General features: G+C 40.9%; 1 protein-coding gene across 4 annotated transcripts in view; it reads left to right on the forward strand.

Annotated features, from left to right (window-relative positions):
• The window catches only part of LOC135704967 (uncharacterized), a 307390-nt gene that overhangs the window by 43593 nt on the left and 251296 nt on the right, over nucleotides 1-12501 (forward strand). The window contains exon 1 of one of the 4 annotated variants that reach the window (XM_065226505.1): nucleotides 6584-7126. The exons of the other annotated variants lie outside the window; for them this stretch is intronic. Within the exon in view, the coding sequence (XP_065082577.1) occupies nucleotides 7086-7126 (41 nt within the window). The 5' untranslated portion in view covers nucleotides 6584-7085. Of the gene's footprint in view, nucleotides 1-6583; nucleotides 7127-12501 lie in introns of those variants that run through there. 4 annotated transcript variants of the gene reach the window in all.

Here is a 12501-nt window from a genome sequence, read left to right on the forward strand (position 1 = left end):
AACTAATTGAGATTTGAGTTATTGAGTTTTTCCCACCACTGTCTTGTTGTCTTGGAAGCTTGGAGATCTTAACGGCAGTCACCATACCTTCAGGAATGTCCAGAATTTCAAACATGTTTTAAGATCTGTGATAGTTAGTTTCACGAAACTTAGGATGCACCAACATATTGTGAACCTTTTAAATGTTCCAGGAATCTCCGGAAAATCCACAGATTTTCGAAGAAGTTAAAAGATTTTAAGGACAGTTCCAATTATTTTGAGACAGTATCAAGAGAATTGAGAACATCAGATAAGATTGGAGCAACTCAGAGCGGAGCTGTGTCATATCGGCAAAGGATGTTTCGCTGAAGAACACTTCGCCGAATGCGTCATTTTGCCGAATGGGTCATTTCGCCGAATTCTAATAATGAATCACGAATGAATGAATTTGCAACGCATTTAAGTAATAGATATATGTTTATTATTTAGAAAATTTCGAAATCAGTACTATTCAAAGGAACTGCTCATGTTTAAAAGAAGAAATCATTCCTATAAATCAAAAATATTGATTATTTAGGAAAATAACGAAATCAGTACAACTCGAAATAACTGCTCATGTTCAAAAGAAGCAAGCATTCATATAAATCAAAAATATTTCAGGAATGTTCCAAAGATTTCTGGAAATATATTAGGTTTTCAGATAACTTCCATAGAAATCAGGAAAATTATTGGAATGTAAGACAATTCCGAGAGCTTCTTGAAAATTTAGGGCACTTCAGGAAAGTTTAGAGATTTCCAAGGACCCGAGCAGGAGAAAATAACTTATCAATGCCTAATTCTGACCTGATACCAAAATATTGTGTTTACTTACATACATACATTTATTTGTACAACATCTCATTTAAGATAAGACATAATCCACCACAATACTCGGTTTGCGGCTGCCACTCTCCATCCTCGGTCATGCCCAATGCTCACTAGACCAAGCTCTACATGGCCCGCCCATCGTGCTCTCTGCGCTCCACACCTTCCTGTGCCAACCGGATCAGTAGCTAATACCAACTTTACAGGGTTGTTGTTCGGCATTCTTTGCAACATGCCCTGCCCACCACATCCTTCCGGCTTTGGCCACCTTCTGGATGCTGGGTTCGCCGTAGAGTGCTGCGAGCTCGTGGTTCATTCTTCGCCGCAACTCACCGTTCTCCTGCACACCGCCAAAGATCGTGCTTAGCACACGTCGCTCGAAAACTCCGAGTGCTTGCAGGTCCTCCTCGAGCATAGTCCATGTCTCGTGTCCATAGAGGACCACCGGTCCTATTAGCGTTCTGTACATGGTACATTTGGTGCGGGGGTGAATCTTTTTTGACCGTAGTTTCTTCTGGCGCCCGTAGTTGGCACGACTTCCACTGGTGATGCGCCTTCGTATTTCACGACTCACATTGTTGTCAGCCGTCAGTAAAGATCCAAGGTAAACGAATTCCTCCACTAACTCGAAAGTATCCCCGTCTATCGTGACATTACTTCCTAGACGAATCCTGTCATGTTCGGTTCCGCCTACTAGCATGTACTTTGTTTTTGACGCACTCACCACCAGTCCGACCTTTGTTGCTTCGTGTTTCAGGCGGGTGTTTAGTTCTGCCACCGTTCCAAATGTTCTTGCGATAATGTCCATGTCGTCCGCAAAGCATACAAATTGACCGGATTTCGTGAAAATCGTACCCCGGCTGTTGAGCCCGGCTCGTCGCATTACACCTTCTAGAGCGATGCTGAAGAGTAGGCATGAGAGTCCGTCACCTTCTCGCAGTCCCCGGCGAGATTCAAATGAACTGGATAGTTCACCCGAAACCCTTACGCAGTTTTGCACACCGTCCATCGTTGCTTTGATCAGTCTGATCAGCTTCCCAGGAAAGCCGTTCTCGTCCATGATTTTCCATAGCTCTGTGCTGTCGATACTATCGTACGCCGCCTTAAAGTCGATGAACAAATGATGCGTTGGGACGTGGTATTCACGGCGTTTCTGGAGGATTTGCCGTACGGTGAAGATCTGATCCGTTGTCGATCGGCCGTTGATGAAGCCGGCTTGATAACTTCTCACGAACTCGGTCAGTTTAGGTAATAGACGATGGAAGATGATCTGGGATAGCACTTTATAGGTGGCAATCAAAATGGTGATCGCTCTGAAGTTCTCACATTCTAAATGGTCGCCTTTCTTGTGAATGGGGCAGATTACCCCCTCCTTCCATTCCTCCGGTAGCTGTTCTGTTTCCCAGATCCTGACTATCATCCGGTGCAGGCAGGTGGCCAACTTTTCTGGGCCCATCTTGATGAGTTCGGCTGCAATACCATCCTTACCAGCTGCTTTGTTGTTTTTGAGTTGCTGAATGGCACCCTTAACTTCCCTCAGCGTGGAAGTTGGGTCAGTTCCGTCCTCTGATGCACTGACGTAGTCTCCCGTGCCTACGTTCTCCTCGCCATTCAGGTGCGCATCGAAGTGCTGCTTCCACCTTTCAATCACCTCACGTCCGTCCGTCAAGAGGCTCCCGTCCTTGGGAACGGCACAGCAATTCCATTTCCTCTAGAGGGGGTACATCGAGCTCATCCTCCTCTGGCAACGCTGCCTCGAGATTCTGCGCCTATGCTAAGGCGACATCCGGTTGCTTCAGTCGCTCTAGGTTGTACCGTGGCGGACGTCGGTACCGTACATTGTTGATAACGGAAAGTTTTGGGCGCAGTTTGACCATCACCAGGTAGTGGTCAGAGTCAATGTTAGCGCCACGATAGGTCCTGACGTCGATAATGTCGGAGAAGTACCGTCCATCAATAAGAACGTGGTCGATTTGCGGTTCCGTCTGCTGTGGTGATCTCCAGGTGTAACGATAAGGGAGGATGTGTTGGAAAAAGGTGCTACGTATGGCCATGTTCTTGGAGGTGGCGAAATCACTGAGTCGTAGGCCGTTCCCGTTCGTCAACTGGTAGGCGCTGAACTTTCCCATCGTCGGTCTGAATTCCTCCTCCTGGCCTACCTGAGCGTTTAGGTCTTCTATGATGATCTTGGCGTTGTGTCTTGGGCAGCGATCGTACTCGAGCTGCGCGGAAAACTGCGTCCTTGTCATCATCAGTGCTTCCGGAGTGAGGGCTGTGCACGTTGATTATGCTAAAGTTGAAGAATCGACCCTTGATCCTCAACCTGCACATTCTTTCGTCGATCGGCCACCAACCGATCACCAGCTGTGTCCCAGCTCGCGTGTGTTGCCGCAACTCTAGTAGATGGTATGATTACCTCTAAACGTTCGCACCATGGATCCTGTCCATCACACCTCCTGCAGCGCTACGATGCCGAATCCGCGGTCCTTCAGTAGATTGAGAGATCGACAGTTCCACATGCCGAGTTTCCAATCGCAAGTCCTATTTCGTTGCTGGGGTCGTTGCCGTTGGTCTCGGTTCGTATTCCTCTGTTGCTGATTTTCCGTTGCAATGCTTTTTTACGGCTGGCTCGCAGGGCCTGACACCAACCCCCTAACTTCCCGGAGGACCAGGGTGCACAGTTGTGCTTAGAGTCCTTCACTGGCACTCGGACGTAGATCAGCCGCCCCTAACATGGGGAACAGACGCTGTTGTGAGCCGCTCCTCCTGAAGAACAGACGCTCAGGCTTGCCAAAGCTCCCACCGGGGTTGGTTATCCGATCTTCCCTATGGTTGCTCACAGTAGGTACCACGGGGAGGTAGGGATAGGAGTTGCTGGGAAGAGGCTAGTGATCTCAATGGGATCTGTATTGCGCATAACCCAGCATTTACCGACCATATATTCCCGAGTAGCACACTTTCATCACAATAAGTTATAGCAACTTGTTTATGACTGAAATAAGTCGTATATAAGTTGCTACAATTGATTTGTGACAAGCGTGCTACTAGGGTTGTGTTGACAGCTCAGGTAAAATACCAAAGAATAATATCAAAACATTGCATGCAAAATATTTTATTAATAATAAAAATTGAAATTTGTCACCAATAGATATTTTTACCCTTCTTACAAAGAAGGGTATAGATATCACTTGAAAAACCGACTATCGATCCGAGGCCCGGAGGGCCGAGTGTCATATACCATTCAGCTCAGCTCGACGAGATCGGAACATGTCTGTGTGTGTGTGTGTGTGTGTGTGTGTGTATGTGTGTGTGTGTGTGTGTGTGTGTGTGTGTGTGTGTGTGTGTGTGTGTGTGTGTATGTGTGTGTGTGTGTGTGTGTTTGTGTGTGTGTGTGTGTGTGTGTGTGTGTGTGTGTGTGTGTGTGTGTGTGTGTGTGTGTGTGTGTGTGTGTGTGTGTGTGTGTGTGTGTGTGTGTGTGTGTGTGTACGTGTACGTGTGTATGTGTGTATGTGTGTGTGTGTATGTAACGAAATGAATGCGCTCACGTTTCTCAGCAACCGCTCAACCGATTTGGACAAACTTGCCGCCAAATGATAGGTCTTGGGGTCCCATTGAACGCTATTGAACGGTTTTGCATTCGGTGAACCGGTTCCGGAGATATGGCTGGAATAAGATCCGGTGAATATGGGCCTTCACGCTGGATTTAACGGAAAACGTATCAAAACCATCATGCGACACATCAAATTACTACAGAATTCAAAAATAAGATCAATGCAAGTCGTGTTAAGTGTTCCAGACCACATTGGACACACTTGGACATGTTCCGGGTACCCCGGGGAAGTTGCTTGAATATGAATTGAATTAAAACCCATTAAATCAAATTAAAATACGATGATAAGGTGATTGGTAGCCTCACCAAATAGACTACACCCGGATATATTCCAGGTACCCCCAGGCAGTGGCGTAGTGTCACTGGATGACACGGGGGTGGGGGGCTTGGTCACTGATAATAACAATAAAATAAATAAACTTGAATAAGTAAGAAGGGTCTGATCACACCATAGGTGGATAAATTCGGGTTTTTTGGCATTACATTTACATAATTTGTACATGAATGGTATTGTGGGAACAATATTTTGGTATTTTACCTCAAAGGTATATCAGGGTAATCCATTCCAATTTAAGGTTTCAAGTTATTACTCGGGCTAGAAAGTATCGGAATCTTTAGGAAACTTGCAGCAGCTTCAGGATAAATCGAAGTTCTTCAAGGCAATCCGGTCAATTTAAGGAAAATTTCAAGAACTTAAAATTGGAGAAGCCTAGATTGAATTATAGAAGAACGAAAAACTATAGGGTTGTTCCAATTACTTCAGAGATGCACCGAAAACTTCAGAAAAGTCTAGACTTCCGGGGATGTTTAAAAATATTGAAGAAACAAGCATTTTGATTCGGTTTTTCCATATACCCTAAAGAAGGCAAATCCCGAAACATCGGACATAAATATTCGTCTTGATTCACCATTCAAATTAAAAGCCAATATCAACCCACTAGTTTTTTGAAGATCAAAAATGGAATGAAATGAAATTGAATGACTTGAATCAATATAACACTAAAATTCTTGCTTAAAATCCTAATGTTTGCATACCTTTCAAAATGGAAGCGGTAAAGTTTTCATTTGGCTCATCAAACTTTGCTGCCATATTGTATATTTTTAAATTATTACGTTTATCAGCTTACCTCCAACCACTTTAAAAATTAAACTTAAAACCTTAAGACTTCCTTCCTATGAGAAAAATATCAAATTATGATGGATTCATCGTAAGGTTCATCGTAAGGAAACAGAAGAATGGAAAGAAGAAGTAATATGATCCCATATAATTTGTTATGTTCCGATTTCCATTCTTCTGATTTCATACGAAGAACGAAGTGCTCCATTATAATTTTAAATGTATCTTATTGGGAAAAAAAGCCTCAACTTTCAGATGGCGTGCTTAATTTTCAAGCTGGTGGGAGGTAAAGTTATGAAATCCTCATTAGATAGGAAAAAAAATCAACAGTAAAACCAAATTAAATATTTTCGCCTTAAATTCTAAACATTTCAAATTAAAGTCCTTTGGAATGATTAAACATTGATAAAAATCTAAATATAAATTTATCTTATTCGGAAAACTGTTGCTATGACATTTTTGGAATTTTACATTACGTACGCTCGCTACTAGCTATTGCGAAGGAATTTGCAGAAATTTGGTCATCCTCAAAATAAAGGACTCAGTCAGTTATTTGTATCGTCGTTTTTTCATTTCATTAAAATAAACTACACTCATTTTCACCTCCTACGCCTCGAAACAAAGTTCCACCTGCCTCTGGCGATGGCACAGCTGGTGATCAGCACGACCTTCGCATTTTTCATTCCACCTAACGGATAGCTGATGCCCATGAAACCGTGAAAGATGACTTAATTATGGATGAGAGGATGAATGACACACCGCTCTGAAGAAAAAAATACACCTAGCAGAAGCATCATCCTCGTTCTTTTAGAGCAAAAACTCAACAACAAACAGATGCACCATTGACGCAAGCCGAGAATCTCCTACACATTCGCGCGATTTTTTGCTCCTCAGATCTTAGAAAGCCGACCGGTATTTCTTTTTTTCCTTTTCTACAGTCGCGTATTTACACCCGTGTACGTTCACACTTGGAAGAAAAACAGATTTAAAATTAAATCGATTCTGAGCGAGTGGCGAGAGGCGAGAGGCGAAGAGCAGCTCTACAAGAAATCCTCATCCACACGGCTCAGATCAGCTGAAACCGATGCGCTCCATTATTGTTCGCGAAACGAGTCTACGATCCGGTTTGAATCCTTACACATTCGCTTTTTTTTCTGTTGGTTAATAAAAAAAAAAAGAACCTCCAGGTCGCTCCAAGTTTATGCTAATCGAAAATCGATAGGCGACCGAAGGAAGGTTTAAGCTCTTTTTTACAAATTGTGGCGGGCGCGGATATTTTTTTTCGACGGTAGTGATAACCGATTACGGGAAACGAACGCGGAAAACGATTTTCCTGAAACCTCGGGCGGTCGAATCGAATCGAACTGTTTGTGTAAAATTGTGAATTAAATATCGAGAAATATATTTGAGGTGTTTTTTGTGGTTTGAAATTGGTTGGTGAAAAGTAGAAGAAGTTCTCATTGAGATAAGTGGCTTTTGTGGAAAGTTAGTTTTTTTTTTATTTTGAGAATCAAAATGATGGCATACCAGCAAAGAGTGAACCAGTTTAGATCAAGGTAAAGTGAACAACATTCCATGATCCATGCTTGGATAAATCTCTCCGCATACTTTTCCGACTCATCACTTTATCTAAACAGATTACATCCCTTGAACGTGTAATCGAGATTGTTCCTCCAAAGAACCAAACACAAATTAATCCTCCCAGCATACGCCTACGGTGTAGTCGCTGTTATGGAAAATCTGCTCCAGGATAACAACGCTCCATTAAAACTTCCATCGATCTGCCATCCATCTCTTTCTTCGAGAGCTGATGAAGGTGGTAGATGTAAGGAGATCATGTGCCAACTTAAATATTATGCCCAACGAACGAAGCAAATCTCTAACCCATGATTTAATTTTCCAGTTGGTAAAGTCAATTTTGCAAAAATTACCCTCCTCTTTGCAGCATTCTGGAATCAGCCTGTGCTGCTGCAGTCAAACATGAACGAGTTAAGTAGCTAAACTCAATTTTTAAGCCGTTTTGCACACTCATACATCGTCCTGATGTCTAAATCGTCTGTACCAGGAGAACGATATGAACTCGTTCGCTGCCTCAACAGCGCACATCTTATTCTCCAGCATAGTATCATGTAAATTTCGTGTAAAATTAAATTAATTACAGAGGCTCTTGCGACAGTGCCTCGAAGCAAAGCAGGAAGATTCTTCTCTTCCTTGGCGCTGCTGTGTCGATGCATTTCAACTGATCCTGATGTTTGACGAGTAGAGCAGATAGAATCCCTTCCACTGTCTCATGTAGGTGGGTTCAGGCTAAAGATAAGTTTTACAAATGGCTTTCAGCATGCTACCGGCTGGCTGTCTACTCTTGTAGCCGTCGACGTTCACCGCACCTCGACACAGCTGATATTAATCAGCTTAAATGGGACCTCATCAATTGGCGCGCATATCCGACGGGATAAAGTTACCCTATGAGGTGGTGCTGGAGATGGTTGAGCTAGAGGCACTGTGAAAAAAATGGCATAATGTATTATGGCGAAGCGAGATTCCTCTGAAATTGTGTGTTGGTATTTCGAAATACCATTTTAATTAATTTTACTCAGTTTTGGTAATACATCTCGGACAACCAGAATGCACGTATATTCAAAGTTGTTTTCGTGATGTACAAAAATATACACAAACAAAAAAATCCTATGGAATGCAAAGAAATGGCTTATACGTACAAAAGTGGCGGCCATATACATGCAAATTTTTATTTAATTTAAACGGATTGATCTATCTATCATCATATACGATTTAATCTGTAATAACAAATTTACTTTGAAAAGTCATACGATGTAATACGATTTGATTTGTGATACAGTACGACGAAAAAATGAATCATCGCATTTAGGTCGGAAATTTGCATTCTATATGATTTAATTTGAACATAATGCGATGCATGCCGTTCTTATATGCGATTTTGACTTAAACTATAGCAATTTACGATACTGTCTGTACATTGTTATACGACTTCTGGTTGTCCGGGATACCCGCTAGGGAAATCTTAAATATGGGCTTCGTGACTACTAATTTTCAAATAATTTGAACTCTCCAGAACTATTCAAACCAATTATTTCCATCCCCAGCAATTGAAGCAAATCTTTTTCAAATGATTAATTTAAAGTAAATACAAGTCAAATAGCGACAAAATTAACGATCTTCTGATTTTACCAACTGTTTTTACAAAATGGCGTATTCTATATTAGCAAAGCGTAGCATATACGATTGTATTAATCGTTGGAGTCAACCAATACTTTTATGCAGAAAATATCGTGTGTTGCCGTGGAAATAAAAAAAAAACACTTGGAATTATTGGTTTTCCCACACAAAATTTATAAAACAAGCATTGCACTATACACCTGGCCACATCATTGCAATCGCAGGGAATAGGAAAGAAAATTACTCCAACATCTATCTAAGAAGCTGCAGGGAAACCATACTACCTTCATAGATGTCACGGGAGGGAACATTTGTGCTCGTAGGAAATGATATACATTTAGGAATCTCTATTCGGTAAAATAGAGTTAAGATCATGTGGAAATATCAAAACTGTATGCCTGTCTTTCCATGTTTTCGAAGCTGTTTCATGTATTATCCTCGCCATTACTCTACACTCAGAATAATTTTCACATTAATGCTACGTGAAAACATACGTAGATTTTTTCCATCGTACTTTTCACATAAGAGCTATGTGATTCTCATGTAGAGGTACTCATTTTATGAAACTTAACCGCCATAGGATTATCACATAGAAGTTACGTGTTTTGGTCGGTGACATTCATTGGATGATTCTAGTGTCAATATTTGACACTGTTTATACAAATATTTCCTTAATATGTAGATAAAATCTTCGCGGTATTATAAGTAATAATAGTAATATTCCTTTAATTTATTAAAATTTACTAAATAAACTACATCAGCATTTTTTTTTTTATTCGAAACGCAGCACAAATCTGGAAGATCATGGAGATGAGCCTGATGCTTTTCTCCCTTGATGAAGAAACTGCTAGACAGCTTGACATCATTCTGTTGAGTACGATGAAACAGTCAGTTGGTTTTTGTCAAACAGAATGAAATAATCCATAATGTTGTACTAACCCAAGCAACACACATCCATCAAAATAGGTTGCTGCAACTTAATTGTGACTGAAATAAGGTGCATACAAGTAACCACAACAGTTAAATTACAAGTGTGCTGCTAGGGTACATCTTGTCACATTCTTTAAAAAATACAGAACCCCATTATTATGCTGCCATGATTTGCACCGCTCTGAGTGTACGTACCACTCTTTTGTTTACATGTGGACATCTCAAGCTTTACGTGAAACGCACATAGACTCAGTGTTATGTGAAAATCACGTACATTTAATTGATAATGTAGGTGTGTCAAACAGGAACTCCCTGTGAAATTCAAGGGACATCACGTACATTCTACGTGAGCAACGTAAAACTGAGAGGAGAGGAAAAATTGAGAACTTACGTGATTTTTCACGTAGCTTTAACGTGTAGATTATTTTGAGTGTACAACACGCGTTTTATTTTTACACTGGAGCATGGAGGCCATTCACCGCTCAGAATAATTGCACTTCTTTTCCACTCAAATCTAGCAATATTTTCAGCGTAATTTCTACAGAATGTTTCCAACTGCGACCTATGGTAAGCGTAATGGCCTCTCACCCAAAAAGGCCTGAGTTCAATCCCAGTCGGCGTCAAAGGGAAGTAAAGCCATTGGTCTCCGGTCTATGAGTTGCTAGGTCAATATATAGGGTACAGGTGTGGCAGCTGCCTTCCTGGCGTCGGTAGCATTGGTACTCAGTACGGAAAACAAGATGAAAGGAAAAAAACTGCGAACTTCTTATAATTACTTTTACATTTTAGGGAAAAATTGCGCTTCTTGGTCTGAAATTAAGCCCGAAGTGTTAATAGCACTGCCTCTTGCACTTCAGTCTGTACTTTTTAACTACATGTTTACAAAACATCATAACTTTCTGTGTTTCAACTGGGAGAGGTCATCCGTTTTCATAACAAAACACTCCTACGGTCTTTTATGGTGTTGATCTTATATTAACGTATTCAATATTTTTCAATAAATCATAGCACAAAATCGGGTCATCTAATCGAAATGACGTTTGAGACAAAGTTGTGAGAAGCTGAATTGCCCTTTCAGAAAAAAAAAACACAGTTAACACAAATTCACAAATGTTTGTAGAAAACTGATGGAAAATGAACTGTTCAACACCTCAATAACAAACAATAGTACAGTTCTAAGATTCTAAGCTTGAGTAGTTCCTCGCCAAATGACGAATCGGAAAACTAGACCTTCTCCGATTTGCATGAAACTTTACATAATTGTTTGTAATAGGTATTGATTCACACTTTGGCATAAATTTCACCATTTTTTCCCTTGGCATCTGTGTCAAAATTTTCAAAAACGCGTACTAACAAAAGGTTTTAAAAAATCCAAAATTTCTGGTTCTACGATTTATGTCAGTTTCCAAATGTATATGGTTCTCAACATTTCAAAAGTAAGCGCTTGTTAAAAGCTTTTTTATTTTTAATATATGTTTTTTTTTTCCAAGTCGACAGACATTTTAAGATATTTAAGTATTGAAAAAAAATGTAATAAAAACAAATAAAAACACAACAAAAAAAAACATTTCTTTCTGAACAACTTTGTCTCAGACGTTATTTCGATCAGATGTGGCGTTTCCGTTAAAAATTTTACAAGATCCAAAGTGGCCAAATTTAAGCAATTCAAGCAATAATTTTCAAAAGAACCTTTGTTACATTAGAATAAGGTGCTGCTCAAGTGATTTTTTTTAGTTGAGGATATCAAGACTTTGGCTCTACAACTAGAAGTCAAGCAAATAGAGATCTGAAGTTTGTACAGTGTGAATCTGAACCATGAAGTCTGAGCAGTGATACTCAAATTGGCTGGTTCCACATTTCTTTTGTGGTTCGTCTTCATAAGGACTGTACTGTAATGGCTGCTTCTGAGCCCCGGGCAGCGTGTATTTTTACAAGTGGCTTTGAAACCAAGGGGAAGCCTCAAACGAACTCGTGACGTCCCGATATTATGATGGAGGTGTGGCGGATCACTGAACCTATCAAAGGAGAACATTACTCGGGGACAGTGATGGAAATCAAGCGAGTATGATCCGATTTCCAGTTTGTCGTAAACTGTACAGGTCGTGATCTGTTCAAACTACGACCAACGATTAGTCCTCTTCCACCTTGAAAATACGTTATCGCGTAGGCAACTAACAGATAACAAATACATTGTTAGACTGAGTCAAGCTCAGAGAAGTGAGTTCCCCTTTTCGCTCATTATATCCACAAATCGCAACATGTGCTTATTTCACGAGACGAGAGTGAGTGTCTCTCTGTGAGTAGCATTCTTTGACAGTTTGGGGTTACAGAGCAATAGCGAATTTGTTTATTCCCAGGTTGGTACCAGTTCCAACCCAGTGCAAACCCGAACTTTTTGTCAGCGCAAAGTCGACCCGTGCCAGGTTATAAAAACAAACGATCAAACTGACGTTTGCTAGAAAACAATCTGACCCTAACTTGTTACCCAATCCAGGTTGGAACGGTATAATAAACAAATTCGCTATAGGCAAGCATCAGCAGATAGGGGCTGACCATCGATTGGGGAGAACAGTCCATAATGCACCCGCGGGTTAAAATGGCACCGTGCGGGTTTTCGTTGCTTTCCCATTACTAATTCTGGAAATATCATGGGCCAGAATGTTAGTTCAAGCACTGAACTAGTAATGCTGATTGTTAAATTCACGAATTGACAATCGGAAAGCTATGAAAAACAGCGCAGAGACATTTTACCCCAGGGGTGCATTTTGAACCATCCTACCTAACTTTTAACACGAAGGCTGAAACG

Source organism: Ochlerotatus camptorhynchus, unplaced genomic scaffold (genome assembly GCF_037179485.1).
Source record: "Ochlerotatus camptorhynchus isolate MF236.1 unplaced genomic scaffold, CSIRO-AGI_Acam_v1.1 ptg000253l, whole genome shotgun sequence".
Taxonomy (NCBI): Eukaryota; Metazoa; Arthropoda; class Insecta; order Diptera; family Culicidae; genus Ochlerotatus; species Ochlerotatus camptorhynchus.